Source organism: Rhinolophus sinicus, chromosome 1 (genome assembly GCF_057876585.1).
Source record: "Rhinolophus sinicus isolate RSI-liver-muscle chromosome 1, RSI-T2T, whole genome shotgun sequence".
Taxonomy (NCBI): domain Eukaryota; kingdom Metazoa; phylum Chordata; class Mammalia; order Chiroptera; family Rhinolophidae; genus Rhinolophus; species Rhinolophus sinicus.
In genome coordinates this window covers 30,126,405-30,146,207 of record NC_142501.1, presented here as the reverse complement: position 1 = coordinate 30,146,207, position 19,803 = coordinate 30,126,405, and the positions used below count along the sequence as shown (strand labels likewise).

The 19,803-nt window shown below is 40.8% G+C and overlaps 1 protein-coding gene across 2 annotated transcripts in view; it reads left to right on the top strand.

Moving 5' to 3' along the window:
* GRIN2B (glutamate ionotropic receptor NMDA type subunit 2B) overlaps positions 1-19,803 on the top strand; it is a 420,646-nt gene that overhangs the window by 374,823 nt on the left and 26,020 nt on the right. For both annotated transcript variants that reach the window (XM_074325986.2, XM_088798080.1), the window contains 3 exons: positions 14,477-14,637; positions 16,468-16,655; positions 19,130-19,368. In XM_074325986.2, coding sequence (XP_074182087.1) covers positions 14,477-14,637; positions 16,468-16,655; positions 19,130-19,368 — 588 coding nt within the window. The remainder of the gene's footprint in view (positions 1-14,476; positions 14,638-16,467; positions 16,656-19,129; positions 19,369-19,803) is intronic.

The window sequence follows — 19,803 nt, the reverse complement described above, 5'->3', positions numbered from 1 at the left end:
AGCTTGGGATGAAACACACCTTGGGTTTTATTGGAAGTGGAGAAATATGTTTTAATATTTCTCTGAAGCAGACTTGAAGTTGTTCCTCTGAAAATTCACATCAGACCTAGCTAGTGGGGCTAGCTTCGAAGAGGAAGGCACGTACAGACGGTACATTGTTAGAGACAAGAGTTTTCGGGGAACAGTGTGGCATGGTGTCCCTGAAAGACAGTCTGAGCTCAGGACACCCTGCAGGGTAGCTGCCTCAGAAGCCTCCTGTCTAAAATCTGGAAGAGGCTCTCAAATAGCTCTATCCGTCCGTGTCTGTTTTTTTTTGTTGTTGTTTGTTTGTTTGTTTGTTTGCAGCAATGGAAATTGTCATATGGTGTGACATACTAATATTTAACATATTTACAATGTTTATTTGTCTCTCCCTACTAGAAGGTAACCTCCATGAGGGCAAAAATTTTTGTCCCTGTTTACTGATGTATCCACAGTAACTGTAATAGAGTCTGGCAAATACAGGTGCTCAAATATTTGTTAAAGAATGACTTCATCACTTAGTCCATAAATGAATGGATGAGAAGACAGTTATATAATTCACATAGTGTTCGTAGTGTGCAAGCCAATACTTTTCTTTATTAGCCATTTGAGTTTAAGAAACAGTGGGAGATCGTTTCATAACTGATGGTTGAGGGGGGAGGAAGAGAAGGTAATGTAGATAAGAAATATTTGACATTTATAGTCTTAGATAAAATTTGCTCATCTTGTAGTTTCTACTATGAAATCATCTAAATCTTAGAGCAGATATTTAAAATGAATAAGTGGGGTTTCTAACTGTACTACCATTGTGGCTTATCAGGTCTTAAATTATAAAGTGATTTCAGGACTTACTTGGCCAGAGACTTGATTTCTTTGAAAACCCTGATTGCTCCTCATCTCGTTTATGAGAAGATCGCAGTGGGCCCCCTCGGTGTGTCCATGCGCTACGCCTGCGCTGTTTTCTGAATGTGAGACCTCAGCTTCTCAGTCAGCCAGGTGTTCACTGAGTGCTTTTTCCTTTCCAATCGCTCATTTCACAAGAGGTAGCCAACCCTGAAATAGCTATCGCAGTGCCACTTTCCACTTTCAGAGATAAATGATAACAAAACAAGTTTATATAAAGGAATCATTAAAAGCAAAGACGGTTTCTAAGGTTTTTCCTGGAATAAGTGCACATTAAACACAATCTCAAACTATCTATGATCTTTTATATCTAAATTCCTGCGTAGCGTCCACGTCCCAGTATCACGATGTATGGCAGGTGCTCATTGAATATGTCTGAAGGAAGGATAATCCTAAAGAGAAATGGGAATTAATTGTAGTTTAGAATCATTTTCAACAGAAGGGTTGAAAGTAAAAAAGCTTTTGGACTTAACCCTCATACAGCTGTAAAAATTAAATTCCATCCCTTCACTGATATGGTTATTGATCTTTTCCTTTTGTAGCAGTCACTTATAATAATTATGTTAGCATTGTAATTGCAGTCCCATGAGGGATGACTTAGGCTCGTTGGACTTTCATGATCCCTGAAGGTCCGCGTGCATCTGCCTTCCCTTGTCATTGACTTTGGTGCAGAGACGAGTGCCAAGTGGGCACCCAGTTTGTGTGTAGTGACCGGTGAAGCAGGAGATGGAGAGGACAGGAACAGAGAATGGCTAGTTGGTCTTGTCTAGCTAATGAGCGGCCCAGGCCTCTGCTTCCTGCTCTGTCCAGTGAGGAGTTCATTCAATCAGCTTTTCTCAAACTCTGTTTCACAGTCTACAAGTGTTCTGGGAGAAATAATGGGTGTTCTTAAAAAAAAAAAAATCCATGGCAAAATTTGTTCAGGAAAATGCTGTGTCAAGGTTAAATATTCTTTCTCAAATAGCTTATCAGAGGCCTCTCCTGTGAGGGTCCATTGTGAACCCCAGAAAGGGGTGCAGTATGCTCGGTGGGATCCCTAAGGCTCTTTTCCCAGTGCTGACTTTCTATAAACTGCAGTGCCCACATTCAGGGCTGACTTAATTGACCAGAGCAAGAAGTTCTGCTGTGCTGTAAATGGGTCACAATGTGACTGTGTATGCACATGCTGGCATTTCCATTGCCCAGTATGGAATTGACTGATCTGATCGATCGCCAGGAAAGCAGGAGGAAGCTTGTAGCCCTGACATGCCTCTACCTGCATCCTCACTTGCCCTAAGCCCTGCCTGGCACACTTCAGTCCTTCCTCCACTTCAGATTCATGACTTTGAAGGTTTTGCTACTGTGACAAGAACCTCAGCGTATCAGACTAACAACTGGAGCGCCCCTAAATTCACTGGGGCATCTTACATATGGAAACCCTGGTAGTAACCTTCAGTGTTCTCCCCAAAACTATATATGAGCTGCTGGGGCTTCTTCTAGTGAAGGCTTGGAATCCTAGTTTCCATGGTGAATCCATCTGTACCCTTTACTTAGAATCTTCTTTTAAGGCCATTTCTCCTTGCTAATGCCCACGGCTTTTATAAAATATCAGCAACCATCCCTGTCCACTCACAGGTTGGTGGGTCTGTGAGGTGGAGTGGAGTGGATGGCAATCACACCTCTTTGTAATGGTCTCACTGAAGGGTCGCTTGGGGGCACACAGCCAAGGCCACCGGTAACGCACAGGATGACTTAAGGATAAAACTCAAATGCCTCAGTCCTTATGCCTCTGTTTCACTCCATCTCCATGTTATTATAATTATCTCCAACTCTGTCATATTTTTGGTTCCAAAGAAATATTCATATGCTTTGTCAAGTCCTAAATTTGACAAGCTCTTGTGGGATCTCAGATCTGATACATTTTTTCAAAGGGAAATGGAGAAGGTGCCAGGAAAGATGTCCTCAGTTGGCATGAGGACATTTTAACTCCTTATTCACCAAGGATGCCACATTAGCACTAGATCTGAGAAATATTAATGTTCAGCTATGTGTTGCATGACAATGCATTAACCAGTAAGGAGGGTACTTTAAATTATTTTTTAATAAATGTATCCACATTTGTGTTATTCAATTCATTCATTCATTTAGTCATTCATTCATTCATTCATACTGAGAGCCTACTGAGTGCCAGGTACTGTTCCAGGAACTAGAGAGGGAGTAATGATCAAAACAGACAAAAATCTTGTCCTTCATATCACTTGCATTCTAAAGGAGGTGGGGGGCAGAAAAGAAATTTAAAAGGCAATTATATATAATATTAGAAGGTTGTTAACTGCTACAGAAAAAAATAAAGCAGAGATGGGAGATGGTGAGTGTTGGCAGAGGCGTTGCCATCTTAAATTGGATGATCAGGGAAGACCTTCCGTGAGGCCTGAGTCTGACCAGAAGTTGGTGAAGGAGCAATGGATAGCTGGGGCTTTCCCAGTAGAGGGAAGTGCGGGCAGAGGAAGGAATTTGCCTGTTGTTTCCTAGGACCTGTGAGGAGGCCAGTGTGGCTACTAAGGGTGGGCGAGGGGGAGTAGCGGGACCGGAGGTGATCAGATGAGCTCGACTCTGCCACTTCCTCTCCTTCTTTCTTCTGAATGGATTCTGCCAAGGCTTCTGTTTTGATGTCTTTTCCATATATATTCCCCCCGTTGTATTCTGCCTGAGCATAGGCCAGACCCTTAGTCCATTCCCAATGAATGTTCCTGTTCTAGCCTCTCTGTTCTTCCAGCCATAGGCTTGAGCCGAATAATGATCCCTACGTGTTGTGGTGTGCCAGTCGTGTCCTTCTCCAGCTGACCATTCAGTGTGCTCCACTGTGTGACTGCTCTCTGTGCACCAATGGAGTTCTAGATGCACGTGTACGAACGTTCTTTCCAACTTCAGTTAAGACGCAGTGCTCGGGTCCTTCTGCATCTTTTCTCACACGGTTCCCCTTGCCCTGCGTGCCCTGCCCTCACCTCAGCCTGTATAAATCTCCACCAGTCTGTAGCAGTCAGCTGCATCTCTGCTTCTCTCGGTAGCCTCGCCATCACCATCCTCTCTTGGTGAGCTCCATTCCCTCTATACTTTTAGCACCTTTACTTTCCTCACATCCCATTTGGAACCTGGCATACTCATACAGTCATAGGATTTTTCTGTTCTACATATGTTTGCTGAGCATCTGTTCTATGTATATAGAACTCTGTGATGCGTTTTACAGTTAAGTGTGAGGACTCTGCATTTGAATCCTTGCTCTGCTAATTTCTAGCTGGATGGCCTTATTCAAATGTCTTACCTCTCTGTGCATCAGTTCCTTGTCTGTTAAATGGGGATAATAATACCTACTTCGTAGGGTTGATGGGAAGATTAATGAGTTACTATAGGTAAATTGCATGGCGCATTAACATAGAAGTGTTAGCTGCTTCTGTCATTATATTAGCGTTGTTATTTCCAACTGAACTGTGTGTAGGGATTGTATCCATTGCCGCATTTAATTTCAGATATTCATTTCAGAGGTCAGTGACTTATGCATGGTTATGTCCACTAAATGTGTTGATGATGATATTTTATGGCTAGACTCAAGACTTTGCCAAAAACCTAAGACTTCAAGGGACAGGTTGTGTCACAGTAAAGTTAATATAGGAATAAAGCCATTTGTTCTGTTCTGCTAGCTCAAGGACCAAACGTCAGCTAGCTAGCACGAACTGTAATGCCATTATTTGATTTTATGAGATATTTTAGGAAATATTTATTAAGGCCCACGTATCTAAATTTTGCAAATTGCAAAAGAAATGATTGCTTTACTGTGAGGAAAACCGATAATTAACTAAATTCCAGGAATCTGAAGAACTGGTATTTTGTTTTCTATAAGGTCCTGTTTTAGCCACAGCCGAAGGAGTAGTGAGAGTTCCACTCCCTCCATCCTCTCTTCCCCAATAGCGTTTGTCATAGGAACCCCAGCTCTACGCTGAGCTCAGAGGCAAGAGGCTCCTTCCCCAGCAGCACAGCATACAGAGTTGGGAAGACATACTCACCAGGCTTCTCATGGCCAAGTGCAGGTCTTCACATGCATACTTAGGGGTGTTTGCCACTGTGGGCAGTCATAGCACTAACATTAGTAATAAGAGAAGAAAGAGCAGAAACAACTAAGATGTGAGTGCTTACTCTATGCTAATTCACTTTCTGGCAATAACAAAATGGCATCAGGTTCTCCAGGGACCCAGGAAGGGAATGGAGTTAATCTGGCAATTTTATTATATACCTGTATCTTCTAACTACATGCTGTAATGTTATTGTCATCACAATCCAGTCGCCTACTCTGAATGAGTTTGAACAATATTCTCTCCAATGAATAATGTAAAATTAAATGTAAAAATAATTATTTTTCTTCCCATCTCCATTCTCAATTATAACTTCCAAGAAAGTGAAAAGTCTGATATTCTAATCCATCACTGTATCCATAGCCAGATTGTTCCATGAGTAGGGTCCTGGCTGCCTATCTGGGGCCCCAGGTTTTAAAATGGAGAATTTGTAATGAAATACTATACCTTATTTCTACTAGCTGAGATTCAGTTTCATTTCTTACGTCCCCCAGTTAATAAATGGTGGAGCTCAAATTTGAGCTTAGATCTTTTGACCCCATAACTCATATGTTTACATACTGTTTTATCATTACATTGCCCTTTCAATGGAAGTACAGACTACCTCCTTTTAGCCATCTGTCCCAAGCCTTTATGGCCATGAAACAGTGAAGAAGAGCCTGCTTTCAGAAAGTTTGCTCTTTGTGTCCTCGTCTGACCTTCTTCTCCCCACTTTGGGCAAACAAGGGATCATGGTAGGAGAGGAGGGAGGCCACTTCCTCCAACCACCTCCTGCTGTCCAGAATCTGAAGTCATACACACATTATCTATTTCATTCTAGTTAGACAGTAGAAAATTATTATGGGAAGATTGAGTAGCAGACATAAGATAATAGTTACTGTACTTACTTTATAGTTATTACATTATAGTATAATAATGGGAAAATTGGGAAGAGTTAAAGAGAGAAGAAATGAAAACCTTGGTATATTTTGGGGAAGGGTGGGGGACATATGACCTAGCACTCCCATTCCTGGGTATTTACCTTAAAGAAATGAAAATTTTGTTTTGTTCAAACCAAAGCGGTTATGTGAATGTTATAGCAGCTCTATTCATAATTATCCCAAACAGAAAGGAACCTAAATGTTCTTCCGTGGGCAAATGGATTAAAGAAACCCGACACACCCATACAATGGAACTCTACTCAGCAATAAAAAGGAATCGATACACGCAGAGCATGGGCGCATCTCAAAGGCATTATAAGTGAAAAAGCCTATCTCAAAAGGTCACATACAGTATGATTCCATGTATATGAGCATGCCATTCTGGAAAAGACAAAACTACTGGCGTACGGAACAGATGAGTGGTCGCCAGAAGTTAAAGGTCAGGGGAGGGTGACGATAAAGGAACAGCACAAGAAGAGAGTGTTGGGAGTGATGGAATTGTTCTGTGTCCTGTGGTGGCAGTTACAAGAGTCTATGCATGGTTAAAATTCATAGAACTAATGGGGATTTAGTGTTAATAGATAACGTAGTTTCAGTTGGGGAAGATGATAAAGTCCTGGAGATGGATGACGGTCATGGTTGTACAACGTGAATAGACTGAATGCCACAGAACTGTACTCTTAAAAATACTTAAAGTTGTAAATTTTGTTATGTATATTTTACCACAATTTAAATGAATACATAAATAAATAGAATGATGAAATTCATAGAAATGTACCTAAAATAATTAAAGGCAATAATGAAAAAGTACTATGAAAACAGAGGGTACTGATGGTAATGAGGAGAAGGGAGGGTGTTAGGTAGGTCAAAAAGTGCTCCCTCGGGAATCCTGATGTTCTGCCACTCGCTGATAATCGGTAGCACAGACCAAACGCTGCTCTTGCATCCTAAACCTTCCACCTTTTCTCTTGGGTGCCTCAGAGAGCGAAGTGACATTTGGGCATTGATTCTTTTTGTGATTCAAATGTAAAAGCAGGAGTAATGGAATGAATATTTATATGTTGGATTGTCAAGCTCTGAAGACAAAAGGCCCCAGATTCCATGTCTCGTATGGATGGACCCCGTGAACAGGACGCAGTATCCATCTCTGCAAGGTCACAGGGCTGGTTTTGATCCGACTCCCACTGAATGAGAAGAGCCATTTTTCAGGGGAGACAACTACCCAGGAAGGCATTTCCTCACCGCCGTCTTCATTTTAGTAGAGCTGCTTTCATTTATGTGCTGTCATTCACAAGATCTAACTCTAATTAACCTCCTTAGGACCTGGTGGCAGCTGAGCCGGAGACGGCTTTGTCTGGTGGTCAGCACAAAAGCCTGGATGCCATCAACATTTAGGAGAGTTTTTGTTTTCTTTTCAGAACCTGCTCTTTCTCCTGGCGTCATGGCCTCAAAGACTTCTCTGAGAATATCTGTTTCCTCACTCACCATGGAAACTAAGCAGTGTCGGAGGAGGAGTCTTAAAGCAGAGGGGTTCTCCTAATGTGAACTGACGTTCACGCCTCATCCCCACCCTTCCAAATTCAACTCATCCTCTTGGCCAGCTTCAATCCAGCCCCCTTCAAGAAGCCTTCCAGGAAATCAGGCTGGTTGCAGCCTTGCCCTTTTGGGATTTCGGTGGCACTGGTATATACCTCTGTGGTCTTGCACATGCCATCTTTCATATTCTTGGGAAACAGGGACAGTATCTGGTGATGTTTCTGTTCTTCCTTATCCCCCCAAGTGCCCAGACCATCATCGGAGCTCAGGTTCTCCCCAGCTCTACCTTGTTTCTTCCAACCTGTTCCTCATGCTGACACCTCCAGGCACTTTCTAACACAAAAACTCAGTCTTGAAACTCTGCCAGAATTCTTCAGTTGCTTCTGATAATGATGATGCTAACAGTAATAATAATGATAATGATAGTAATAATAGCTAATATAGTGTCTTTATCATGTACCAGGCACTGTGCTAGGACTTTACTCAGAGTTACTGGTTGACTATTATGAACCTTATTAGATAGGCACTATTATTAGCCACATGGTACAAATGTGGAAACTGGAGCACAGAGAAGTTAAGCGAGTTGCTTCAGGTCACACAGCTATCAAGCTGGGATGATTTGATCTCAGGAAGGAAGTTTGGCTCCAGACGCCCTGCTGTTTCTTTTCCCTTCTAGCATAAACTCTAAAATCCTTTCCACAGAATTCAACTCCATTCGTGATCCTGGCTCTGTGTCCCTCTTCAGCCGGGTCAGCCTCGTTACCACAGCCCTATCTATTAGGCTCTTGGAATGACAAGCTCTCATGATCTCTGATCACACCCGGGCTCTCTTGCTGTCCTGTCTTTGCACAGACTGTCGTCTCCATCTCGAAACCTCTTTGCTCCTCTTGTCTAACTGGAAAACTCTTCTTTCAGGTCTTGGCCCTGGTGCGACAGCCTCTGTGATGCTGTTCAGGGCACTCTGTATGCCCACTCCCCAAAGAGCACGTTGCCCCATAGTACCCATCACATTGTTCATTGCACCCTAGCCACACCAAACTTGTCCCTTTTCAGGCCTTTTTGCTGGCTGTTGCCTGGGTCTGATATACAGTCCACTGATCTTTGCATGCCCAGTTCCTTCTCATCATTCAGGTCTCCATATAGATGCCACCTTCTCAGAGAAGGCTTTTTAGGACAGCGAGTCTAAACTTGTTCTCCGACCAATCCCTCTCTATCCTATATAATAGCTGTCTCCATTTCTTCATAGCACTTCATTTTCACTATTTGAAATCATCTGTATTTCAGTTATCTATTGCTGCACAGCAAACTACCCAACACTCAAGGGCTTAAAGCAATAACCATTTCATTGTATTTCACAATTTTGTGGGTCAGATATTTGGACAAAACTTGGCAGGGTGATTCTTCTGCTTCATGCGGCATCAGCTGAGGTCACTCAGTATTCAGCTGTTGACTGGGCTGGGCTGGTCAGGGCTGGGCTGGAGGGTCCAAGATAGCTTTACTCTAAATTCTGGGGCCCTATCTGGAAAGCTGGGCTCAGCTGGGAGTGTAGACAGCAGGTCCTATACTTCTGGTAGGTGAACAGCATTGCAGAGGCTGTAGCACCTATGTTATGGCTCCAGTAGGGTGGCCTTGGGGTTACAGGACTCCTTAGAAGGTTGACTGCTTCCCCCAGAGTGCGGTTCCAAGAGGCCCAGGTGAAAACTGCAAAGCTTCACATGACCTAGCTTCAGAAGGCCCAGAGTGTTACTTCTGTATATTCTATTAGCCAAACAAGTCATCCAGGCCAGGTCAGAATCAAGGGGAGTGGACGTAGACCTCACCTCTTGATGTGAAGAGTGGCAAAAAATTTGTGGCTGACTTTAGTCCACTACATTAAAATAAAAAAATTAAAAATTTAAATTAAAAACACGTTTATTATCTGCCTCCCTTCTTTACCATATGAGCTCTTTGAAGGCAGGATCTTATTCTTTTGTTATATTGTATCCCCAGCACCCAGAAGGTACCTACAAATTATGGATGCCAAAGGATACTTGCTGAATGTCTACATGAATGAAGAATAAATGAATGGACAAATGAATGAATGAATGAATGAATGAATGAATGAAAAAGTAAATGAATGAAAAATTGAATGAATGTTTAGATCTCTGACACTCTGTTATGGAAACTTCTTGAAAACAGATTCTGATTTTTTTATCCTGTTCCTAATACAGTCCTCTACACTAATAGATGCTCGGTAAATATTTGCCAAATGAATTAATGCATTTTAATTATTATAGTTAAAGGAGATGATATGAGTTATTCCCAGCACGTACATAGGTGTTGAATTAATAATGCTTTATATATAGGAAAATCAGTTTATATATTTGATTTAATGAATAAAATAAAATGGACCAGATTGCCCAGTTACCTGACTCCTTCCCCTCTCCCTTCCTCTCTGTGACAGGCTGTATACAACAGGCTCTCTGTTGGGAAGGCAGCAGCCATAACAGCCTAGAGCCCTCCAGTCTGATTTTCTTTGAGTGAGGGAGGGACCTTTATTCCTGGCCTTCTGGCACCTTTCTCCTTGCGTGGTTGCTAAGACTAATTCACTTTGCAGTCATTCAAATGGGGGCTGAGACATGATCCAAACAGTTCAGAGGGCTGAATTCTGATTCCCTGCTGCTCTCCAGGAGGATCAAGTGAGATTTCAATTCTCTTAACATTCTGGCATCATTGTTTTGCCCTTGTGTAAGCGCAAGCTTACAGTAACTCCTGCAAGCCACATGTTGAATCCAGAGGGGGAGTGGGAGTTGGCATTTGATATGCCCAAAAGTGAAGAATACCCTCACCAGGTGGCCCCACTTATGGTTCGTGGGGTCACTCCCAGTAAGTAGGAATAGGACTAGTTGGGGAGCATTTGAGCCTGCAGTGGGAAGGTTTAGCTTCTAGGGGTCAAGTCCGCCTACTTCGCCACATGGCCTAACAACTTACTTGGCCTCTTCAGGGCTTCAGTTTCCTCGTCTGTGAAATGGACTGTTCCCTAAGTTTCCTTCCTTTTTGTGTTTTTATTTCCCTATCAAAATCTATGTTTTTATAATCCTAATTTCAGTAACTCTAAAAAAGGATTCTAAATTTAAGGAAGCCCTGTGATGGCCAAAGGTGACTAATAAGTACTGTATGAATAAGTACGGATTGGTCTCCTTTGTGTATTGGGTTTTTTAATTTATTTTTTAGTTGTTTCTTGGAGTCCTCCCTGATAAATAGATTTTAGGATTTCTGGTTCTTGACAGTATTACTCCTTCCCCAAATCCCAGAGAACATCGATTGCCTCCCAGTTTAAAGAAGTGCCATATAATGCCTCATGGCTTGGGATGAGTTTTTTACAAGGTATTTCTTAGAAGCATCAAGGTATTTGGAATACTATTTTTAAAAGCCTGTGTTTTATTTAAACCTCACCAAGCTGGGACAAGAATTTTCAAAGGAAAAAGCAAGCTCACTCTGCTTCTGCTTTGGCTAATTCTGGGGTGATGTACTGTCCTTTGGCCTCCAGACTGGCCCAGTTTAAGTAACAAATTAAAGAACAAGAGTTTTTCCATCTTAGGGAACATTGCCTCACAATTTTAGATATTAGAATTTCATCCTTGTAAGAGCAGTTAATAATTTTGAGAATCTACCATGTACCAGATATTCTGTTAAGTGATTGCCTATATATTATCTTATTAGTGATTAAAAATAGTACTTCAAGGAAAATGAGGCTTGGTAAATTTAAGTGACTTGCCCGTGTTCACACAGCTGGTCAGAGACAGAGAAGGGATTTAAATCCAAATGTCTGCCTCCAAGACCAGTGCTTTCCACAGGACTGTGCCTTCTCATTCTTTCAGTGCTGACTGGTTTCGCTGATTGTTTTCTTATAGAAGTTGCTTCAACTGGAAGAGTCTTGCTATGTTCTTATTCAGTTCCTTTATTTTCAAATATTTATTAATATTTATTATTTTCAAATATTTTCTCCCAGTCAGTGGCTTATCTTTTCATGAACCTAACTGTGTCTTTCCAAGGGAAGTTCTTAATTAGATGAAATCCAGTTTATCCTTTTTTTATTTTTCCTGTGGATTGTACTTTTGGTGTTGCATCTATGAAATCTTTGTCTAACTCAAGGTTATAAAGATTTTTCTCCTAGAAATGTTATAATTTTAGGATTGATATTTAGGTATACAATCTTCTTTGAGTTCATTTCTGTATCTTTTGTGAGGTGTGGAATGAAGTTCTTTTTTTGGCATACGGATATCTAATTGTTCCAAGACCATTTGTTGAAGACTATCCTATCTCCACTGAATTGCCTTTGCGATACACATGTATTGGTCTGTTCATGGTCACTCTATTCTATTATGATGATCTCTTTACTATTCCTATAGTCATGTCACACTCCATGTACTATAACAAGTCTTGAAGTCAGATAGTATAAGTCTTTCAACTTTGTTCTTCCTTTTCAAAGTTTTCTTGTCTATTTGAAGTTCTTTATCATTTCTTTAGTTTTTATTTATTCAGGGATATGGTTATAAAAACATCTAAAAATCTAAACATAACTTATATTTCAGAGTTGCTAAAGAGTAGGAACTTTCCATAATCCAGCTTCATCAGGCATCAGATTCCATTTGGTTAGTCAGAAATTGTGTCATATACCTTATGTGGATTGCCAGTTTTCAAAAATCTAGAATATAATCATTTACACCAGAATTTTATTGGACATGATTTAAACTTTCATTGATGTTTCAGGTGATACTTTGGGCCCTAGCGTATCTTAGTCATTCTGAGCATTGGTTGTCATTGTCCTGGAAAAATAGGGAATTACTGATTAAAGGGAGTTTATTTGGTTATATTGCTGCATGCCATAATATCTACTCTGCTATTGACTTGGAGGATGCCTGTTTTCAAATATCTGAAGTGTATAATTGACAGTGATATACATAAACATTCTGGTATCTGTCTCTTTCAATAAAGCATATCCCTGTTCTCTTTAAACTTGCTATCTGCTGGGGACAGTGAAGAGTGCTATTAATTGAGCCCAATGATCCCTGATAATGTTAGCCATCACAGCCATGGTGTGACAATGAGCAAATTATTGGTCCTCTTTGTGCCTCAGTTTCTTCACCTGTAAAGTTTGGATTAGTGAACTGAATGGCTCATCCAACTCCAAAAATTCTTCAACTCTTTTGCAGTGCATTCATCCACTTAAAAATCACAATTCTTTTAAAAATAATTAAACGAAAACTCTTAATGCCAAAAAGCACTGTAGTAAATCAACGGGGAGCTTCTTAAGTCAGAAAGTAGTAGTCTTTGATGCATTACGGATTGCCTAACACTACTGCATGACTACTTTTAACTGTGGCCAACTCTGAGCAATTAAGATGGCATTTATGATTCCTGGTACTGCGACATTTTGTGGTCCATGAAACCCCCATATTCTGAGAAGCTCTTCAGCTTCTCAGGTCAAGGGAAAGAGAAAGGAGAATGGCTCAAAGCCCAAGCTACTCCACGAGTTCAGAGTACTCCTGAGTTGACAGGTAAGATTTTCAAATGCACCTCCAAAGTAAATGGTATAGCATTAAACCAAGAAGACTTTTAAATATCTTCATCATCTTTACTATGCCAAGGCATAGCCGAGCTACTCTGGTCACATTCTATCTGTTCATTGCTGTACTAATAGAATGAGAATCTTGGAGAGTATAAAGTTTAATAGGGAATGCAGAATATAGACGTGAATTCAAAATAATAAAATGAACATTTATTGTGCCTATTTATTGAGCACTTACTGTATGCAAATTGCTGTGTGAAGAACTTCTTATACATTATACCATCTAATCCTCAACAATCTTGAAGACTAGATATTATTGTCTCCTTACAAGTGAAGAAATGCACAGAGTTCATGTTACTCGCCCAAGGTCACACAGTAAGTGTTCGTGTTACTTGCCCAAGGTCACAGTAAGTGGCAGAACTGGTCATCAATCTACAGCTGTCTCAATCCAGAGCTTAAACTCTTAGTGACTGTGTCAGAGACGAGCTCTCCTAACTTAGCCAGCTCATTTCAAGAGTAATTGAATTTGTAGTATGAATTACAGTGATCTAAACCAAGAGCACCAAGTACTGATGGGTCACTTTTGGGTAGACTTAATGGAAGAAAGAACTCATGGAAAGTATCCTGAGAAATTGCTTTGAGTTATGTTTTGAGATGAAGGACATGAATTGGCCAAGAGAGAAAGGGGAGTCCATGCTGAGGGAACGGACTATATGAGGCTATGAGGATACAAATGAACAAATTATGTGTTCAGGGAGCAAACATACAGACAGTCATTGCAGAGCCATAGTCAGAAATAAAGCTAATGTCATAGGGGTGAAAATCCAAGAGATTTCACTTTATTATGATAGGCACTAGAGAGCCACTCTCAGTTCTTAAGCAAGGGAAGGAACATAATTAAAACTGTATTTGGTTGCAAAATTTATCCTGCAACTCATGTAGGATAAATAAGAGCTCTACATGCATCAGGGAAGGTCAAGAGAAAATTTCTTAGCAAAACATATTTGATACCCAACAAATTATTTTCAGGAATATGAATGTAGCTCAGCTCCCTAAGGCCCTGTGGCCTTAATAGTACAATGTATTTAGCCTCCTAAATTAAGAGGCCTGGAATCGGATTTTACACAATTTTCAGATATAAATGTGACTAGTCCACCGGAGTTAAGCTAACAGCACATTTCCATCATCTCTGGTATTGTGCAGTGCATATAAATGGTTATAGATTAAAGTCAGGGTTAGGCAAATAGAAAGCTCTCAACAATAGGTATTAAATTGAGTTGAATTGATGTCCACTTTTAGATAGCAATTGCTGCTCCTCAGGGAGGGCTAATGTATTTGGTAAACTATAAATGGGTTCATTCCATTATAAATCCACTAATGCTAACTTAATATCTCTTCACGTTTTCGGACGTGTTCTCTCTCTCTCTCTCTCTCTCCAGTTCCAGAGACCTAATGACTTCTCACCCCCTTTTCGCTTTGGGACTGTGCCCAATGGCAGCACAGAGAGGAATATTCGCAATAACTACGCAGAAATGCATGCCTACATGGGAAAATTCAACCAGAGGGGTGTAGATGATGCACTGCTCTCCCTGAAAACAGGGTAAGAACTGCCTCCTAGCTCAGAGTCTTTGATGTGTTTCTCATGTTCATTACATGTACATTGAATCAGATATATCATGCTTGGGTGCCATATGAAGTTACAGCAAAAAAAGACTTTATTTGTTCTTTACAGACTTCCAAGTTAAATTTGACAGTAATTCATGCCAGTGCACAGAGATTCCTGTGCTATTATTTACTTCTATGTATTTTCTTTTTTACAAATTATATTCTACTTACATTAATGTAACCATGAAATAGGAATTAAATAGATGTAAAAGTAAAAGGAAAGAGTCAAGGATGAGTTTGATGTGTTATGCATGACATAAAGACCTGTTGACTAAGAGGTGAAAATGATGATTCTGGTGTCTTATGGACAAGGGAGAAATAAAAGAAGAAAAGGGTAAAAATTTTTAGACAACAAACACTAACAATATGTTGACTGATCTTTCATTCCAGCTTTTATTGGCATTCTTTGATCCAGCTCTATACTCTAGGAAGTATTAGTTCATTAAAAGGAGATCATGAACTGCAAAAATGTTGGCTTGCATAATCCCAGCCACATTGATCTCTACTCATTTGGCCTTCAGAAACCAAGCTGTCAAATAAGACACACAATTGAGCACGTAGATATTGGGATTTAGGGGTCAAAATGTCTTGTAGCTGGTTTCCTATGTCGTATGATATCTAGCAGCACTTGAACCTCCTGGAAGAGCCACCCAGATGCACGGTTACCTAAATACTGTTACTTAAGTATTTAGGTATGTTTTAATAGGACTATGTTATCACCATAAAGTCAGAGCAGATTTAAGAAGATGGGATTTGAGCTTAGGGGTATGACTACGTTGGGTAGTCTGGCCCTTGATACACTACAATTATCAATCATGTCAGAGCTTTGGTTTGTGGTGTGCCACCATTCTGTAGGGTACTCATGGACCTGTTGAAATATGTTCTGTTTCTTATACCAGAAAGAGCTTATTTTTTTCTTGAGGGGAGATAAAGCTAACTTTACTTATACGAGTAATGATACATGCTTTAGTTTCTTGCAGACCTGTCGGTAACCCATATGGTTATGTCTGAGTTTTTTCCTCTACGTTTGATGTGCCTAAATGTTGGTTTTAGATATTAATTTATGCCTTCCCACCCTCACCCCTAGTCTTACTCACTTCTTTACATACGCCCTTCTTGCAAAGCACAATATATAAAGTGAGGTTCTTGTATATGTTTAGGAATTTAAGAGATCTGAGTTCTTCTGTATGTTACATTCTCTCATAGTTTCACACATTTGCTCTTAATACAAGTCTCTGCTGCCACCACCCCAGCTACTCATTTTCCCTCATACTGCAAAGCCAAATATTGAAACCTTTCTGACCACAAAAATAGCATTGCACATCTATTGAAGCACATACACCTACACTTATCCCCACTCTGGACTGTAATGAACTGAGAAATGAAAAATGTTATATAAATCTAACCCATGCTATTTGTTGTTATCATTGTAATGGTTACTTTTCATTATTTCTGTTATTATTTTTATTGATTCCTTTTTTTACTTCCTCTCCCTTTCAGACACAGCTTATGAGTTGGCTTCAGGCCCAACTTACATTCTCATCATTCCCAGTGGGAGGGCAAGAACTCCTTTCGACTTGAAATCACATAAAGAACAGCTTGAGATTTAGGCTTTCAATTCTGGCTGAGTTCCAACTTGAACCTGCCTTTGAACCAGTTCTCCCTGTAGTTAGTTGGAACCCTACTGCTTCATATTAATGGCCCCATAGGTAGTTTTGTACTAAGATTCCTCCACTGGATTTGGTCTGTTTGCTTTCTCGCACAGGAAACTGGATGCCTTCATCTATGATGCAGCAGTGCTGAACTACATGGCAGGCCGAGATGAAGGCTGTAAGCTGGTGACCATTGGCAGTGGGAAGGTCTTTGCTTCCACTGGTTATGGCATTGCCATCCAAAAAGATTCTGGGTGGAAGCGCCAGGTGGACCTTGCTATCCTGCAGCTCTTTGGAGATGGTGAGTTAAAGAAAGGCAAAGTGCCTACTTGGCTCCTTCTGATAGCTGGTCCAAAACACCAGCCCTTCTTCCTTCTCCATTCCTCTAACTCCTGCATTTCCAGCATTTTCAGAAAATCATGTCACAATATACTATGAGATTTGGGGCTATCTATTAGTTTCCTAGCACTGCCATAGCAAAGTACAGACAAACTGAGTGATTTAAATAACAGAAATCTATTGTTCTATAGTTCTGGAGGCCAGAAGTCCAAGATCAAAGTGTTCATTTGTTTCCACTGAGGGGTGCAAGGTAGAATCTGTTCAATGCCTCTTCCCTAGCTTATGGTGGTTTGCTGGCAATCTTTAGTGTTCCTTGGCTGTAGGTGCACCACCTAATTTCTACTTTCATGTTCAGGTGGCTTCTCCCTTTGTGTATATTTCTCCTTTGTATGTGTCTGATTTCCCCCCTTTTTAAGGACCCCAGTTATATTGGATTAGGACCCCACTCTGTTCCAGAATGGCCCCATCTTAACTAATTACATCTGCAATGACCCTATTTCCACATAAAGTCACACTCCAAGTCACTGAGGGTTAGGACTTCAACATATGAATTTACGGGAGGACACAATTCAACCCATAATTGGGTGAAAGATGGGACAGAAGATTAAAGTAGTTGGTGAAGAGGTATGTTTCGGGATTGCAGGCTGTGATCAAGCCTTCAGGGATAAAGTAAGAGAGGCTGGTATTAGATGGTCCAAACAATCATCTCACATGCAACCAAAATAGATGGAACTTTGGAAAGGTCTCTGCTTTTTATGTGCCCAGAGAAATAATCAACTTGTGGTCATCTTCTCATTCTTCCCTCTCTCCCATCTTGTTCTTTTCAGCTGCAAGAGGTAGGAGACAGGGCTCGAGTTTCAGAGGCAGACATCATAAGGTTTTCCCCAGTACCTTTCTGGCAGCAGACTGAGCAGCAGAAAATCTCATCTCCTCTTTCATTATAGCATGTCTCCTGCATCCCTTTTCACTCTATTGTCCAAAGTACCTCGTCCTCCCATTAGCCTCACAGAAGCTAATCCAGTTAGGGATGAGCAACTTGACTCTACTTGGCCCTACAGGCCATCAGCCAAGCAGCTCTCTGCAGAATCTTGGCTCTTAGGGATAAGATAAGAGGCAGAAGAGCACAGCTGGATTTTCAGACTCCAGGGGATGTTGGTTGCTCCACTAGTTAGGAAAAGCATAGTTTGATCAAAGAAATGAGTGAAAAATGATTTGATTAACATTGGAAAGAGGAGGCGATTGTAGCTGGAGTGTTAACCAGACATTTTGGTGTAAGGGCTTCTGTGATTTTTTTAATGTAGCTGTCACTTAAAGGCAATAATGGAGCGCTGTCTCTGAGGAAAAGCAGCAGTGGAGATGATTCGTAAAAGTGACCGAAGCTCTAGTCAGATTACGCAAAATTCAAATTTGGAACCAAACCAGAACTATTGAAACAGATGATTTTCTTTATGAGATTTTCAGTATTTTACTCATCTAGAGATGTCCAGGATTTCTCCCCTCCTAAGTCCTCATATCCACTGAAGTGAATAAAGATTATTGAAACCTGACATGAACTGAAATTATCAAAGCTCCCTTAAGCAGTATTAAAAGGACACAGGCCTGACATTGGTGGTCTCATTTTATTCAAGCTTACTCCCCTTTCCTCTTAATATTTATATTTTCCTCTACAAGAGATCAGTAAATCTGAAGGTCCCTACGGAATCAATCTCTCTGCTGGGTTCGGTCTCTCCTCCCCCTACCCAATCTGCTTTGCACATTATTTTAAGAACATTTTTCTGAATCACTTGTTTGATGATGTTGTTCCTCACTGTCTACAAAATTAAGTGCAAAGTGCTTAATCTGATGCTTGAGCCCTCAGCCATCTTGCCTCAACCTTTTTTATTGAGCTTCTTTTGCCGACTGTTACTCTGTTTGAACTGTTCTGCATGCCTTTCCCTAAACAAGCCTTGTGTTTTCCCCTCTCCTTCCATTGATCATACTATTTCTGCTGCCTGCAGTGCTTTTTCATACAATATAAATTAAAATTCACCTATTCACTATGCCCACCTCCAAGCCCTGTCTGCCTCCTGAAAACCCACTGGCCACCCCACCCACAAAATTACTCTCACTAATTTGAACTGTTGTTACCTGCATAGAGCTTATCATATTGATTATTTATATACTAGCTCACACTGAATAGAGGTTATGTCTCATATCTTTGTATTATCTGCATTACCCACATTAAGTTCTCACTGAACATGTGTTGAATACATTGACAAATTCATATATAAGGGTATTAATAAAATTACTGCTAACCTCCTCTATTAATTTTCTTTATGTCTCCCTGTCTCTTTCTCCTGCCTTTCTTTCTCATCCCCAACCCCCCTCTTGTCCCCTTTTCTCTACTCCTCTCCTCTCTTCTGTCTTCACCTGATCTCCTTTCTGCCCCGTCTCCAGGGGAGATGGAGGAGCTGGAAGCACTCTGGCTCACTGGCATTTGCCACAATGAGAAGAATGAGGTCATGAGCAGCCAGTTGGACATTGACAACATGGCCGGAGTCTTCTACATGTTGGGGGCAGCCATGGCTCTCAGCCTCATCACATTCATCTGTGAACACCTTTTCTACTGGCAGTTCCGGCATTGCTTTATGGGTGTCTGTTCTGGCAAGCCTGGCATGGTCTTCTCCATCAGCAGAGTAAGTGCTTTGATTTCGGTGGCTGGTACCTGGGAAGGACAGCTTAGTCTAGCACTGTGCACAGAAGAGAGATCCAGGAGGGCACTAACCCCAGCCTTATGCTGCTAAAGCAGGAAACCCTCTTCCCCAGGGGGGTGGGAGATATAATGTCTTGTGCCTCAAAAAACAGGTGATGCTATTTTTCCTTTAGGAAACAGCTTTCTGTGTGGGGTTTGGGCATTTGGTTCTCAATAAGAACTGGCAGATCTATCAAAATAAAAAATTTGGCCTTTTACCAAATGCCTTTCATCACCATTAATTTATTCTGTATAGGCTGTATTAATCATTTAATCCTTTTTAAAAATCACATTTCTATTCAAATAGAGGAATGTAATATATCTCTTATTCTAACATTCAAAGGTATGTTTCATTGTTCCACTTGATGTTTTAATCATG